Genomic DNA, 16,713 nt, shown 5'->3' on the forward strand with positions numbered 1-16,713 from the left:
GACGGAGAAAGATATCTTGAGTTTAGAAATCCAGAAACTCTGCCGGAATCAAACCCCGAAGCCTCCAGGAATTTCAAGAACTTCAACCTCGAATACAGACAACATTCGAAGCAAAGTCATTCAAACTACTTGTATAGATCTCAAAGGTCACTGGAATCAAGTTCAAAAGCTTCTAGAAACCTCAACAAACCAAAAATTAGTGAAGCTCTACGGATTCAAGCCTCCAAAGCCCCGAAGAACTTCCACCACAAACCTTCAAATACGAAAAACAATCGAAGACGAATCATCCAAATCATATTCCTAAGTCTCAAAGTTCAATGGAATCAAGCTCAAAAGCCTCCAGGAACCTCAACACACCATAAATCAACGAAACTCTACGGAATCAAGCCTCTAAAGCACCGAAGAACTTCCACCACAAACCTTCAAACATGAAAAACACACGAAGAACACACAAAGAACAAAGAATTTCTAACAAGCTCATAGCCAGAGATTCGTTGTAATTCCGTTTCAAAGATCTTCGATCCATTCCTCAACTAAATTGAAGGATATCTTGTGTTCAAATCAAAATCGCATTACCACAATTCCAATCAACAAATCTTTCAAGGAGATCGAATCAGAGGATCACTCTTTTGTAATTACAGAAAATTGTACCACATATTCATCAATACAAATTCGCATTTGTGAAACTATTTTACTTGTTTGATTTATTTCGAACTAAGAATTTAGTCGTCTACAATATATAAAAGTAAATAAAGGAAAATGATAAGTCCATAATATATCCCCCTTTTTTTTTTTTGGTAAAGTGGAGTACAATAAGAAAAACTAAGGCATAGCAGCACAACTACTACTACTACGCCTGCAATACAAAGTTTCTAAGGCATCCTGCCTGATTTGGTTCAAAATACACACAGGGAGATTATCAAAATAAACAAAATCTATACTATGATCTGCTCCCATCTTCACCAAAGCATCGGCACATCTATTCGCTTCCCTATAGCAGTGTTGAACTTTGTGCTGTGGGATCTTGTTGAGAAGAATTCTGCAATCATCAACTAAAGGGGATAAGGATCTAGACCGAGCATTGTCATTGCAAAGCATATTAATAATCATAGAAGCATCCATCTCAACAACAAGGGACTGAATATTAATATTGTTGCACATAAAGAGACCATCTCTTAGCAACCAAAGTTCAGCAATAGGGTTGGAAGCCAAGCCAATGGCTCAAGTAAATCCCTTGACCCAGTTGCCATCAGTATTTAATTTGAACCAACCGGGGCTTGGTTTTTCCCATTTAACCCAAGTTGGATCAGTAGGCCTACGAGTGATTTTAGGAGATATAATTAGATGAAACTCTAAGAATCTATTATAAACTTCCCAAGCAAGGTTGGGATTTGATCTGGCCTCTTTGAAAATGCTATTATTTCTTTGCAGCCAAAGAAACCAAATTCCATGAGGGAAAAGAATCTTCGAAGGAAATGAGCCACTATGATAAGGTTTGTTTGAATGGCTGAATTTCAATAGCTAGTTTTTCAGGTCTAGACCAAAGAAATCCGAGACAGGGCATGGGAGGTGGCTTTTCATACAAAAATCTTTAGCAATGATGCAATCCCTTAACACATGAATAATGGTCTCTTCACACTCTGTGCAAGTTGGGCAAGTGGGGCTAATTTGCATGCCTCTCTGAGATAAGGAGGCGTTGGTAGGAAGGCATTGAAGCTAGCATTTCCAAAGAAAAAAATTTATTTTAGGAATGATATTCAATTTCCAAATCCAATTGCCATCAAACTGAGGGGAATTGGCGATGTTGGCAGCAATTTTATAAGCATTTTGAGGTTCAAAATCACCATTTGGTGAGGAAGACCAGATGATAGTATCCTCTTTCTCCGAACTGCATCTAAGGGGAATAGCTTTAATTGAAAGGAGGAGCTGGGGAGAGATGTGGAAGGAAATTCTGCTGAAATCCCAAACTCTATTCAAGATGACGTCCCTAACCAACAAGGCTTCCTCCGAGGCATTTAAAGGGCCTTCAACAAGGTTCCTGAGAATTCCAAGAGGACACCAATTGTCAAACCAGAATTTCAGGTGAGAATTACTGCCAATTTGCCATCTAGTTCCTTTGGTAAAGACCACATTGCCTTTTTTAATGGCAGACCAGGTGTTAGAACATCGCCTATTAGAGCTAAAATTGTTGCTATATTTCTTAATAAGAACCTGGGCCTAAGGGGAGTTCTTTTCATGATGAAGTCTCCACCTCAGATTTGCTAACAAAGCTAAATTTTTTGGTCTAGCTGCATGTAAACCCAAGCCACCATCCTTTTTTGGTTTAGTGACTTTGTCCCAACTCAACAAGTGCATTTTCCTTTTATCCGGGGTGGAGCCCCAAATAAAATCCCTATTGAGTTTATCAATAGCATTAATGACCTTTCCAGGGAGAGTAACACCCTGCATTTTGTAAGAAGGGATGGCTGAAGTGGAGGATTGGGCAAGGACCACTCGACCAGCAAAGGATAAAAGTTTCGCCTTCCAACCAGCTAATTTGGACTGAACTCTTTCTATAATGAAGTTGTACTCTTGGCTTGTGGATCCAGCATGCTTCAAAGGAAATCCCAGGTATTTACCTAAATTAGAGGTGGAATGGAAACCCAGAATATCACAAAGAGAAATTTTGAGGTCCTCAAAAATATTTGGGGAGAAGTAGACCTTAGATTTGGTAGGGCTAACCTTCTGCCCTAGAAGCATGCTGAAAGTATCTAACACCTCTTTAACACTGTGACAATTTTTTAAGTCAGCCTTAGCAAAAAGCATAAGGTCATTAGCAAAAAATAAGTGGGAAAAGGCTGGTCCCTCTTTGGATGCTTTAACTGGGTTCCATAAATTGGAATGACGCTTATCATTGATAAAAAAAACCAAGCACTTCCATGCAGAGAATAAAGATGTAGGGAGACAAAGGATCTCCTTGTCTAATTCCCCTTGAGGGTTGGAAGGGGTCAAGGGTTCCACCATTGAAGAGTAAGGAGATAGTGGAGGAAGAGATACAATTCATAATTAGATCCAAGAGCATTCCAAGAAATTTGAAGAGAATGAGAGTATCTCGAATGAAGTTCCATTCTAACCAATCGTAAGCTTTTTCTAGATCGATCTTTATGGCCATGTAACCTTCTCTCCCTTTTTTCTGCCCAATAGTATGAATGATCTCTTGGGCAATAATCACATTATCCAGCCCTCTTCTACCAGGCACAAAGGCTGTTTGGAGAGGCAAAACTAGCTTGGATAACATGGGGCGAAGTCCATTGACTATGATTTTAGTGACCACCTTGTAAATGGTGTTGCATAGACCAATGGGTCTATAGTATCCAAGAGATTCTGGGTTGTCACATTTCAGGATGAGAGTGATAAGGGTGTAATTCAGATCTGCAGGAATGTATTTGGTCTTGAAAATGTTCTGAATTTCCAAGACAACCAAACTGCCAACAGTAGGCCAAAATTGTTGAAAACCATTAGGACCTGGGGCCTTCCAAGGCTTTAGAGACCACATGGCATCACATATTTCTTTAGGCAAAACTTCCTTTTCAAGGGAGATGACATCATCATTTGAGAGGCAAACATTCCAGTTAGGAGGAGTCCATATGTTTTTGAGGGCATAGCTCATCTCAGTAGTGAAAAGGTTAAGGAAGCCATTCCTAATAAAGTCAGCAACTTCCTGGATATTAACAAGCCAATTCCCCATATTGTCTTTAATGGCTAAGATTTTGTTTCTTCTTCTTCGGGTGATTGTTGTAGCATGGAAAAAAGTAGTATTTCTCTCCCCTTGCATAAGCCAATTAATTCTGGATTTATTGGCCCAATAATCTTGCTCTTGGAAAATAGTAGTGAGATATTCCTCCCTCAACTCATTTTCGAGATTTACCAGAAAAGGATTTGGCCCCATTGCCAGTGCTTTTTGGATACCAAGAAGTCTAGCTTCAATTCTTTTCTTCCTATGAAGGACGTTGCTAAAGACATCCCTATTCCAGTTCTTCACTAACATAGTAAAGCTTTTGATGCTATCAATAACAGAATTTGAGTTGAGAGACCAAGAATCCTTCACAAGATTGGAAAAAGAAGGGTGAGAAAGCCATATTGATTGGAAACGAAAAGGCCTTGGAAGGTTGAGAGCTTGGTCCTTCTGCAGGCAAAGGAGGATGAGGCAATGGTCCAAGTGTTTCCTGGTAAGGTGATGAACCTAGGCCTCAGGATATAAATTCCTCCAGGCAATGTTGGCAAAACATTTATCCAATCTTTCCTAGATGAGACCATTAACCTCTCTTCTATTTGACCAGGTAAATTTTGGGCTAAAAAAGCCCAAGTCTATCATACCACAAGCAATAAGGCACACCTTGAATTTTAATGCTCTGCCAATATTAATAAGAAGACCCCCAAATTTTTCAGAGTTATTCAAAATTTCATTAAAATCACCAAGCATAATCCAAGGGAGACTGTGAAGGGAGGCAACAGTAGTTAAATTATCCCAAAGTAATTTACGTTCAGCATATCTAGAACCAGCATAAATGGCAGATATTATCCATGAAGTGTTAGAGGATTTTACCTGCACCAGAGCATGAATCTCTTGTTCCGTGGAAGCAAGTTGGGAGATGTCCACCAAGTCAGTGAACCATAGGAGCCAAATACCACCAACATAACCTACAGTGTCAGCTTGCAAGGCACCATTAAAAGGAAAGAGGTCAGTAATCTCCTTAGCTCCGTTGTTCCCCACTTTAGTTTCTGTGATGATCATCATAGCAGGTTGATGAATTCAGACAAGGTCCATTACAGCTGTCTTAAAATTTGCGCCCAATGCCCCATGGCAATTCCACACTATGACATTCATTGATAAGACATGATTTTAAGAGGGCAATCTTCTCTAAACGGAAGCATCCTCCTCTGCTCCATCAGATTCCATCCTGTCCTCCTCAGAAAGAGGCTTATCCCCATCTTCCTTTGCTTCTGGCAAAGCATCATAGTGAACTCCGTTGTTAGGAGGAAGACTTGGAGAAGTGTGTGACAAAATCTGATGCCCCAGTAGTGTAGGGCTATTAGGATGTTCTCCAACATCCTTCTCTCTATGAGCTCTATTTTTAGCTCTGGTCCTGACCAATTTAGCTTCGGCGAATCTGACGACAATTCTCTCCAAGCAAGGACCCTGCTCTCCCTGGGAGTTGGGATGTCTACTAGAAAAATCCACCAAAGATCTTCCCACTCCATGTTGCTTATTTCTTCTACCCTTGGGAGTGGATTTCTTTCCATCTTTTAATGGCGAGACTAAAGTGGGGTAGGCAGAGAAGGTGATTTTAGCTGAAGATTTTGGTTCAGCTACTTTTCTTGGGGTGGGACAATCTTGAGAAGACTAGCGAGAGTCAGAGTCCCCCTCTTGGGAACCCAAACCTTGATTTGTATCATTATAGTGTGGTTGAGGAAGTAACCACGTGCCCTTGGATTTGACATTTGCCGTGTCAATTACCTCTATATCACTTACTTTACGTTTCCCTTCAGATGGGCAAGAGGTTAGGTTGTGACTAGGAATGGGGATATTGGCTTTTGATGGCCAACGAGGCCATTGGGCCCAACGGGAATCAGCTTTGGGGCCCAACTGATTTGGTTCTGATCTAATTGGCTTATTTCCAACTGTCTTGTTGGCTGGTTTCTTGCGAGCTACTACAATCCAAGGCCCATAATCATCATTGTCTTCTCGCACAAGGCTGTCCTCTTTGTTTTCCTTTGAGGATGGTGAGGATGGCGATTCACCATGTATTTTAGGCTTTCTGATCTTGTATTGGCATGTTTCCTTTTTGTGCCCAATCCGGCCACAGGAAAAACAAAAGGAGTGTGGGCCCTCATATTGAACTTGTTGATATAGCTTATCAATGACCACTTCCTTGATCAATGGCTTTTCAAGATCAATTTGGACACAAACTCTTGTGTAGCGCCCTTTAGAGCCTGAGGCTGTGTGAGAATCAATCCTTAGGATCGGACCAATAGCCTCTCTAATTTCTTTCAAAACTTCCGCATCATAATACTCTATTGAAAGTTCTGGAAACCGGGCCAAGACAGCAACAGATGATATGGAAGCCATGGAAGGCCTGAAGTTAGGTACCCATGGTCTGAGAGTAAGGAAATGCTCACCGATATACCAAGGGCCACCTTTTAGAACTTTGTCCAGGTCTTCCTTGAGCCTGAATCTCACTAGGAAGAAGTCTTTTCCAAGGTCCACTACATCAAGTCTTCCTCCAGGATTCCAAAGGCTAGATATTTTGGAGTGCAAAAAGTGAAATCCCACCGTGCGACCAAAGACTTTCACAATAATAGAATTTGACCACTGAGCTCTTATTTTGGACTTTTTCACTTTTGAGAGTTTGACTGCAGCAAGACCTTCAGCTAGAGTTTCGAATTCATCATCATATATGAGATTTTCATCATCATAGGAGCTGATGTCAAAAGCTTTATAGTATGCCCCAGGAATCTCTCCCATGAGTTTGTCACGATACAATGATGTGATAGAGAAAGTAGGATTCTCCTTGACTTTTTTGGTGCTTCTCTGTAGCTCGTCTTCTTCTTCGCATGTTCTCACTCAGAAGTAGCTCTCATTGGTCATTTTTCCCTCTCTATATCCCCTTAACACCATAAGAAAACCTCTCTTTTTCTCATTAGGGACAGTTCAAAGGGCCTTGAATCGATGAGGTTTCAAGTTGTTAGAAAAAAACCCTATGTTTTCCTTCTTCCTTACAATCTCAATTTTAACCCCTTTTTCATAAGTGGAACTCAACTCCATATAATTTTTTTTTAATCAAAGTTAAGCTATGTAAAGGAAATAAAAAAGTTAATTATATTGGAACTCGAGTTCTATTATATATTTTTTTTCAAGGAATCTAATCTAATAAGATATCATATCATGTACTTTTTTTTTTTAGAATCAATATCATATCATGTGTAAGATAGCTCATTTACTTAGATTAGGACTTTCAGGTAACAATTATTAAATTAATTAATTAAAAAATAGGTAAAAAAAGTTTCCTGAATAAAATTTTCAAAATTAGATTAAAGTTAACTCGACTAATAATCTATTTTGTTCTCGAGTAGAGGTTTTATTACAGAATCATAGTTACATCCACAAGAAACCTTTTCTCTTCTTTTCTTTTTTTTTGGTTTTGGCCTTATGGTAATGAACAGTAGTCATAGAGTTGACATTATAACTTAAAATTTTATTTTATTTATCCAAAATAAAAACAAAATCCATGAACAAACTCTAGCTTCTTTATAAATTTGTGTATGTGTGATGCCTTTAGTCCTCCAATAGTACCATACGAGAAATACTATCCCTAAATAAAAGTATCATATGAATAACTATATCATTGTTTACAAGACTAAATTTATTTTGATAGTTTTCTAGAGCTATTTCTTGGGTTCTTGGACATCCCTCTTGAAATGGATTTGGGTGACCAACTTGCTCATTATCTTCTGTCGATAGAAATGTCTAACCATGTGGATTAGGAATGAAATATACTCTAGAAGGTGTTCCTGAATCTTCTGAGAAAGTAAATCCGGGTTTCGTGTGGACTGAACAACTTATTGGACTTGTTGGGCAGCAAGTGTTTGGTGAGGCATCACGTGTGCCTATACCTTGAACATTGTCAATGTCACCACTATCTTTCAATGGTTTATTCCTAAAAGTATGCGAGCTAAGGTCTTTGTTGTCAAAGATTCTTAATGCATGACAAATTCTTTTCCATATTGAGTTTTTTGAATCAAAGTTGATCCAGATTTGCCGCCTCTCCTTGTAAAGGAACATGGAGAAGGAGATGATGAGAGCTGATAATGAAGCAATGCCTGCGATGAGGAAGAGGCCCCAAAAGCTATCTAGGCTAAGACTACCAGAAGAAACCTGGGAGTTGGAGCTTGGACAATTACTTTGGTCCCCAAACCATGCCTTTTCAATTTCTTTCATTTTCTCTCCTTCGGTCACATTTAAAACTGCCCATGAAACATCAGATACTAAAGGGGAACCTTTTGGGAAGACCTGCGAGACATTAAAATAAAAGAAATCTACATGAAAAACTACAAACTAACACAAACACATACACATGAGAGAGAGAGAGAGAGGGAGCTTACAAAACCCAACCCATCTGTTTTATATATGGATTGAACCATGGTGTACTTGGAGCAATGTTGCGATAGTAAAACCTTCATACAAGGTATGTCATCAAAAGCAGCAGCTATACCTCCATTTGCACTTCCTTTTGATAAAAGTTCATCACATTCTTCTACAGATTTATATGTCCTTATCTTAGCTGGGTCAAAATTCATTTCTTCTAGAATTCCCAAAACATAAGAACCTTCTTGGTAGCCTACATATTCCCCATTCTTAATAAGTTGGTTAACGTCAGTGACAGTTGGTTGCAATTGTTGGACGGTTAAGAGTGATGTCAAACTCGCAGTGTAACTTTGAGTGAGAATGAGCACCACAAAAACCCATATGATGACCACAAACCTTGCTAAATTGCTTAATAGGGTCTCCTCTGCAAATTAAATTCAAATGGGCTTTAGAAAATTACATAGTTACATCATAAATGTCAAGTTGATACGATATTTGAGATACCATCTAGGTATACTATTAGTCTATTACTTGTTTTAAAGTATGATAATGTTGAATTTAAGGAACCTTAGGCTGTAATATTAGAATATGTCATAAGAAATTTTCGTATGATAGGCTTGTAAGCAAGTTGTCAAATAGTTTATCATCACTTGATTATTTCTGAAGGATGTAAATTCTAAGTTTCTAAAGCTGTTATATGCCTCCAAGTAGTGCATAAGCTGTTATAGATTGTGCATTTTGCATATGCCTTCTATTGAGTATTTGAATCATTCATTTCTACGATAATAAATGAGAATATAATGAAAGGAACTTACTCTGTGCAAAAACCATGGTTGAGAAGGAGTACCATAAGCTTGTTCCAATCTCATGTGATGGAGGTCCGCGAAAATCTTCGTTTATTCGATGTTCAAGAACCCATACCACAAAGCCAATGAAGACAAAGAAAATCCCACTTGTTATCCAAAGGTCCCAAGTTAATGGCTTCAAGAACACCCATGCATTATTCCTCTCATTGTCTTTGATTGGCACTACCATTGTTACTCCAGATTCCGTGTATGGCAATGTGAAGTCAATATAGTTAGTCCTGTTTGCAATGATAGTTGTATCTGCAGCTAGAGCATCGAAGTTCTGTCAAAGTAAAATATTTATTTCCATCATTTCCAGTTCTATATGTTAGCCCTTGTTTAGATAGATAACAAAATCTAGAAAGAAAATGTAAACTAAGAAACATAAAGGCTCAAAATGTAATCTTAGTTATTAAAAATAGTAAGCCCAGGATTTTTACTAACCCCAAGGTATACTTGATACACCATATCATTATATGTACCAGCGCTTTCACCATTTGGCTTTGCAAAAGGAATGAACTCGTAGTCAACATTATATGGTAATGCTTTCATTACAGCCTTGAAGATGTCTATGCTATACCCTTTGACATTTGTTGTGTTAGTGCTAGCATCATGTTCCACCTTAACAAATTCAAAAAAACCATCCTTCACTGGAACTCCTACTCTCAACTTCTTCCCATTTGTTGGAATCTCCCAGCCTTTAGGGATAGAGCTTGAATCACCTGGCCATATAACTGGTCCTAGGTTTCTTCTCGAAGTGGAATTAGTGCTTGTGTTTGTAGAATTCAATTCCCTTACGAGTCCATTTTCTGGAGTCCAAAATGCAACCCCTCTTTCTCCATTACCATTCACATTAATTATTTGAAAAGTTGATGATTGTAGTTGCCCATTTTGGAGATTAAACTCTCCAGCAAGGCCAGTAAATCTTGTGTCCAATAATGCTTGGTGAAGTTTTGGACCATTTAGAGAGACCCCCATAGTTGCAAGATCAGTTAAGTTGCTTGAACCAGTTGTATTTTCAAAGCCAAAATTTGTAGTCCCAGCCTTCTCAACTGCCCTGGCTAGCGCTGAAGCAGCATCATATGCCCATAGTCCCCTAACATTTAATTCAACATCCAAAATGTTAGGATTGTCTTGATGGAATTTTGTTTTCCATCGAAGTGTAAAATTTTCAAGCTCAATTGTTTTTGGAACATAAGTCTTTACACCCAAAACCCCCTGCATTGAATCATGTATTGAAGATTCTAACAAGCGAATGGAATTGGTCATCCCACTAGTCATGATCCAAACATAACCTGCACTCATCATTCCATTCTCTTTTGCCTTGGTGAAAAGCCGAGAACCAACATCGCTTGGCATGTGCACAATGAAGACTCTAGTTTGCATTGTCATCAACTTATAAAGTTCTTGACCAATTTGGTCATCTAAGGCCAATGGAGGAATGACACTTCGATAAGGTACACGGGCATCAACTTCTTGCAAGGCATCGATCAAGAAGGGTATCATACCTTGTCCATACTCATTATCAGTGTAGATTGGCACAACTTCTCTCCATCCAAAGGCTTGAACAATTGAACTTATAGCTTTCACTTGAGAGGAGCTATTTTGAGTGGCTTGAAAAAAATATGGACTTTGAAGTGAAGTAAGAGAAGGGCTTGTTGCTGAGAATGCTATAATGGGCACTTGGGCTTTCTCCCCAAGATTGGTGATAAACTTGGCTTGCATAGAACTTTCTGGCCCTATGATGGCTTGCACTTCGACATTTTTTATCAGGTCTACAGCTGTTGTTGAAAAAAGAAGAAGAGAGAAAGTAAATGCCTTGTCAAACTCTAACTGATGCGGAGTCTTAGAAACAAATGAGCAATAAATGAAAATTTTGGTAATCATCCATTTTTGCATAGTTAACGAAGAATAGAAACTATGACTCACCCTACCCCACTTTGCCTAATGCGGATTTTATTTAATATATGTTTAAATTATTTTTATGAAATATATGTTTAACTTATTTATACATGTGATTTTTATGCATATATGAGTATGTATATGTATCTAATTACATCACTACATGTGAGGAATTTCTCCAAGTCAGAATAAATGGTGTTAACCTCCATTTTTACGCTAACAAAGTTTTTGTCTCAAAAAAAAAATCCAATCAGCCATTGTCGTCTCCCTCAAACCTCAACTTCCACAGGTCCACTCTTCCTCCTCCTTTCCTTACAATCACTCTAAGCTCTACCTCGCTGCCACCAACATCCTTTACCTCATTGGATATTTATCCAGCATCCCTTTGAAGAACAAATCCTAAAATTTCCAACACTCGAAAAATCCAATCCATAAGGGGGAAAAAAAACCCATAGATAAATCAATCCATTGAAAATCCAACCCATAAAAAGAAAAACCCATAAGTGAGAGATTTTGACAAAGTTAGAGGAGGAGAAGAGGTGTTGGTGAGCAATGGAGGAGAGAGAAGATTAGTCCATGCTAGTGGTGGGTCGGTGATGCCTCTGCCATGGGAGGACAAAAGAAAAGGTTTGCGACTGTGAGAGGAGGTTCGTTGAAAACATCTTCTTCAATTCTATCATTGGTGACTTGATGTGGTGAATGGTAACCTCAAGATCTTGTATTGCTTGGGAACTCATCAGCAAGGAAGATGATGTTGGCAGTGGTATGGCAGAGCTTGCAAAGGAGGTGGTGATGGAAGGAGAAGGAGGATGAGGATTAATTGACACATGTAGTGATGTAATTGGGGAATCTAAAGAACCATACCCAAGGAATTATACTTAAATTTCACCCTATAATATTATACATGTTCTATTAATATTCTCAAAACACTTGTCTTTACTTCTTTCTATATACTCTCATAGTAATCGTTTTCATGTATTTTTCATCTTTATCTTATCAATGTCTGAATCGTCTCATTAGGATTAATAAAACATTTTCAACCCACCCCAAACCTAACTTGCCTCACTACTCCTCACATGGGTCCCGACCCCAAAAAGAAGATGGGATGGAGATGGGGCAACCATGATCCCACCCTATCTCGCCTCATTACCATTCCTAGGACTATAGAGGTCTTGGTAACCAATTGAAAAGTTTAACTATTTAATAGAATAATATATGAAGCTAGTTAGAAACATTCGTAAAAAATACCGAAAATTTCACATCCTAGAGCATATAATTTATTGTAAGAAGAAAGTAAAGCGCTGACAACAATAGTCGGTACTCACCAGGAGTACAACCAACAAATGAGGTTGGAGCATACAGTCCAACAAAAGTTTGAATGTGTTAGGTAAGGGTGTACTTTTGACCCATCAACCAGATCAATATGCTGACATCTTGGGATGGTTTTGCAAAGGTTGATGGGTTAGGTTTTTAAATTTTCATTTAGCTTTTAGATTACTTTGTTTATGTAGAGCTTTTTAAAACACTAAATTTTCAATTACAAGTATTCTTTAGCCTACTTTTAGCAAATATAAGTTGGCAAAAAGCTAAATAAGTTGATGCCAAGTAGAATGGTTGAAATTAAACTAATTTTTTTTATTAGATTTGACAAAATGACTCCTAACTCAACAATCTGATCCCTACACTACATGATTGGTTGGTTTTTAGAACTACCATGAATTGGGTTGAGTAAAAGATTTTCCAACTTGTGGAGGTCCGGTTGGGTTGAAAAATATTCCAATTCCAGCCCAACTGGAGCCATACATGCTTAATCATAGAAAACTGTCCATAGCTGCCCGTAACAAAAGAATTGAAGTTGAAAAAGAAAAAGTAAGATATTTTGGTGGTGGAGTCTAGCTTAATGATAAGAATAAGAGAAGTTATACATTAAAAACACTTTCATAATAAATCTTAGGTAGTAGGTTGTGATTAGTTCTTATGCTCTGCAACCAACGTCCACATCAACCCACTCTATTGACACTAACCCAATGGTTTAGCCCTTTCTCTTTTTTTGGCAACTCCACTCAACTATTAGTTATTCAATGACTTAGTAAGTCATTTTAATCTAACCTCTAGGTCACCTCCCTTCATGACTTGACCACAAAATTGCAACTCATTTTATCTCATATACTAAATGAGTTATATTAGATTACTCAACATGGTGGTTGGCTCTAATACCAAATACTAAGAACCCATGGATAGACTCACTCTTGAAAACCAACTTGCAAGAGGGGTGTCCAAGAACTCATAAACATCTGGTTAAGTTTGCACTTAATCCATGTGATACACTAGGATAACTTTAAGTTATGTTACAACACTAAATATTTTTTTATTGGAAGCAAATTTTAACTAATCCACTGTTGGATTAGATTTTCTTATACTCCACATGCTTGCAAATTTTTAGATAATATGAGATCAATAACTATGTCATTGGTAAAATATATAATTTTCAAGGTTTTATATATATATATATATATATAATTGTACATCGAAGTTAGGTTTATAGATCAAATAGTAAATAGCATCCAATTGGCACGAAACCTTGCATGTTAAGAATATAGAGAATATGTTATCTATTGGTGAGATTTATGAATTATTAATCCAATAAAAAGCTATTAGATAGTATAACATAACTTTAAATTATACTAACTACAACTTGAACCCAACCCATATATATGAGTTGCTGCAAAAATTTTGTAAATATTAGTGGTTGGTGTTGCGAGATGGAGTTCAAACAAGGGATGGTGGATACAGTTGAGTGATGGCTAGAGTTGAGGTTGGTAATGACAAAATATCTTGACACCCTGGCCATAATAAAAGATCACCACAGATCACTGCATGTGACTGCAAAAAATAGTGGTGGATCTATGAATAGAGTACGACTTTGAAATTTTTTTTATAAGTATGTGATATATATTATTTGAAAGTTTTGGTTCAAAAAATTTACCCCATAAAATTAAAAATCAGTTTCTCCGAAACCTAACAGTGGCTGCCTAGCTCAAATCTCTAGCCTGTGACCCCTTTCAAAACGAATTCAATAAAATAAAATAAAAATTTATTTTTTACTAACGAAACAAAAACAAATCCATTATTAAAGAAAAACGGTTCTTTGCTAGAAAAAAATGCAAATACCTAAATATCATAACTATGTGTTCTGCATGACATTTTGGTGGTTGGATAATCAAAATTAAAAGTTTGGACATTTGTTTGCATCCTACCATGTTGTCTAGCTCTACTTATAGAATTATTTGGTTCTTTTTTTTTTTTTCCTTTTTTTTTCATAGATATTTTACATGAAAAATTTTTAGCTCTAAACTAATTTGGAAGGATATTTCTCCAACCCAATATGTGATAGTTAAAAAGACTATTCACCTGTACTTCTAGTCACATAACTTTTTTTAATAAATCAGGTGATTTGTTTAAATAAAATATGTGAATGACCTTATAAATGGGCACACAGTAGGTAAGAGAAAATTCTTCTAAACTTGTTTAAAGGAAAACTTTGATCTTGTGATATGAGTATATGAGATTTTACCATATTATTAATAATTTAAATGAATAGTGAAACTCAAAATGACAGCTACCTCTATCTTAAAATCCCTTAAAAATGTTTACTTCAAGCCATTAAATAAGAATAGTTCAAATACATTTTTACTTTCCCCAACTTTAGTATCTCTATCATTGTGGTCTATCAGTTTTAGAACTTGTAGTTAACATCTTAAAGTTTTAAATTGTTGTTAATGTCATGTAGCCCGTCAATCTAGTTCAATTAATTGGTTATCTTTAACTATCCTATATGTCATTTTGTAAATTATCGCATCAATTAAAAGTTAACCATCGTGATTTTTTTTTTAGAAATAACCAAAATGTATTTAATAAAATTTGCAGTTTAGGAGGGTAATTACAATTTATTATTTATTTATATTTCGATAGTTACAATATGGAAGTATTCGAACCCTTGTTGTTTAGGTTGGAAATACCATAAGATGCTAATGATTGAATTACAAAGTTTTTGATAAATTTAATAAAGCAAAATGACAGCTATACCAATTCCCTAATGTTTAATAATCAATGAACAAGTGCATGCTTATAAAAATAAATAAATGAACAAGTGCATGCTTATAAAAATAAATAAATTAACAAGTGCATGTTCTAACTTAAAATATTAATAATTAATTAAAAAAAAAGGATGCCGTACGTTCTTCATAGATTCCAATTTTCGTTCTACAATGCACTCCTATGGTGAATTGAACCATCATCTACGAAACACTAGATACTACATAGAATAAAAAAAGGAATTATTAATTCAACATTTTTTGTAATGTCTTTCGTTTAGTACTAGTGGTGTGAAAGTTTAACAAAGTACATCATATTATTAACCATTTAATCCCACCATTGCAGCAACTACGAAGGGTTCCAATCTAGTACGAAGAAAATACTGCAGAGAGTGATTAAAAAAATAAAAACCGAAAGCTATCTAACACGAGACCTTACCTACAGTCTACAGATGGCGATGAATAAGAGGCAGAGGGAGATTTACCTGCAGCAGCTGCTTCAACAACATCACTTTTGGAGTCTCTGGAGCTAAGAAATAGCCTTGTTTTGTAGTAACTATTGGAGGCGTAGAAGTCTGCAAGGGCCATGTTGATGCAACTCAGACCCATCTTCCCAGTCCATGTATCGAAGTCAAGAATCACACCCACGTTAACTGAGATTGTCGTGTTTTGTGCTTTGGCCAAGAAATTGCTTTTAGAAAGAATAATGAAGCAGAACAGAAATGACAAAGCAATTCTGGGAGGGATCTTCATGATTATGTTTTGAATACCTTGTAATTAAAATTCATCATCTTACTACTCTTATTTATAGGGCAATGTCATCAGGTAGTCAAACGTAGGACAAACCTAATAAATTATATATCTTTGAAAAGTAAAAACACCAACTAATAAATTATGGATTGTGTTTATTTTACACTGATTGTCAAGTCATGGTTTCAGAGTTTTATATGCTATGCGTAAAACCATGTAAAACAGTTTATGTGCAATAGGTATTTCCATGACCATATGTAACCAAACTTTAGGAACCTTAGTGTTTCTTAGGTGTGATCTATTCTGTTTCAAGTTCAAGACAAGTCAAAATTCAAGCATAAAAAAAAATCCATTTAACTCGATCCATCGAGATTCGTGCAAAAACAATTTTTCAATTATGTTTTTTCGGCGCATGCACTACGGTTTCGCCATTTTCAAGCCAAGATATAAAAGCAAACTCAGAGCATGTTTTTTAAGACTGTTGGAGAGCAGTGTTTTGTACACAAGCAAAGAAATTATTCCAAGCTCTCTTGAAACATCAACCAAAAATCCAGGTTCAATTCTAAAGATTGAAAGTGATTAAGACAATATTCCAGCAATACATTAAGTGAATAAATTTAACCGGAGCTATTCTCGTAACTAAGAAATAGATTTTGAACAAAATTTTTGTGACTGGTAACACTTTAGTTCAAACCTCACATACACTAAAATCAAAGTATTTTGGCCTAATAATAGAAAATTATTATTACAAAATAGATGTCACAAGTTAAAACTTTATTGTATTTTTTAAAAATAAAATAAAAATTGCCAAGTGGCAGCCAAAGCTCATCCCATGGGCCATGGGATAGCATGGAATATTTGTTAGCTCATGTGTCCTGCTCCTCATTTGAAGAATTGAGATGTACCTGTTGAGCAAACTGCAAAATTATTACTATTAAGCTCCCATCATCTTCTGACTTCTACGACAAATTCCCCCATCTCCATGGTAACTACCAAA

At 36.6% G+C, this 16,713-nt stretch overlaps 2 protein-coding genes and 1 long non-coding RNA gene across 3 annotated transcripts; all 3 read right to left on the reverse strand.

Annotated features, from left to right (window-relative positions):
• Window positions 1-597: 597 nt before the first annotated feature.
• On the reverse strand, window positions 598-5,602 carry LOC142644668 (uncharacterized). Its single transcript, XR_012845958.1, has 2 exons — window positions 4,586-5,602; window positions 598-1,039 (listed from the first exon to the last, which is right to left on the reverse strand). It is a non-coding gene; the product is annotated as an uncharacterized LOC142644668 (long non-coding RNA).
• A 7-nt stretch (window positions 5,603-5,609) lies between these two features.
• LOC142621755 (uncharacterized) lies at window positions 5,610-6,505 on the reverse strand. Its single transcript, XM_075795110.1, has 2 exons — window positions 5,696-6,505; window positions 5,610-5,642 (listed from the first exon to the last, which is right to left on the reverse strand). Exons 1-2 carry the CDS (start codon window positions 6,503-6,505, stop codon window positions 5,610-5,612), a joined length of 843 nt encoding a protein of 280 aa, XP_075651225.1.
• Window positions 6,506-7,507: 1,002 nt separating this feature from the next.
• On the reverse strand, window positions 7,508-15,719 carry LOC142638035 (glutamate receptor 2.8-like). The gene is made up of 5 exons (XM_075812027.1): window positions 15,452-15,719; window positions 9,415-10,751; window positions 8,941-9,253; window positions 8,143-8,549; window positions 7,508-8,050 (listed from the first exon to the last, which is right to left on the reverse strand). Exons 1-5 carry the CDS (start codon window positions 15,717-15,719, stop codon window positions 7,508-7,510), a joined length of 2,868 nt encoding a protein of 955 aa, XP_075668142.1.
• Window positions 15,720-16,713: the final 994 nt, after the last annotated feature.

The sequence above is a fragment of the Castanea sativa genome, chromosome 1 (assembly GCF_040712315.1).
Source record: "Castanea sativa cultivar Marrone di Chiusa Pesio chromosome 1, ASM4071231v1".
NCBI classification, from domain to species: domain Eukaryota; kingdom Viridiplantae; phylum Streptophyta; class Magnoliopsida; order Fagales; family Fagaceae; genus Castanea; species Castanea sativa.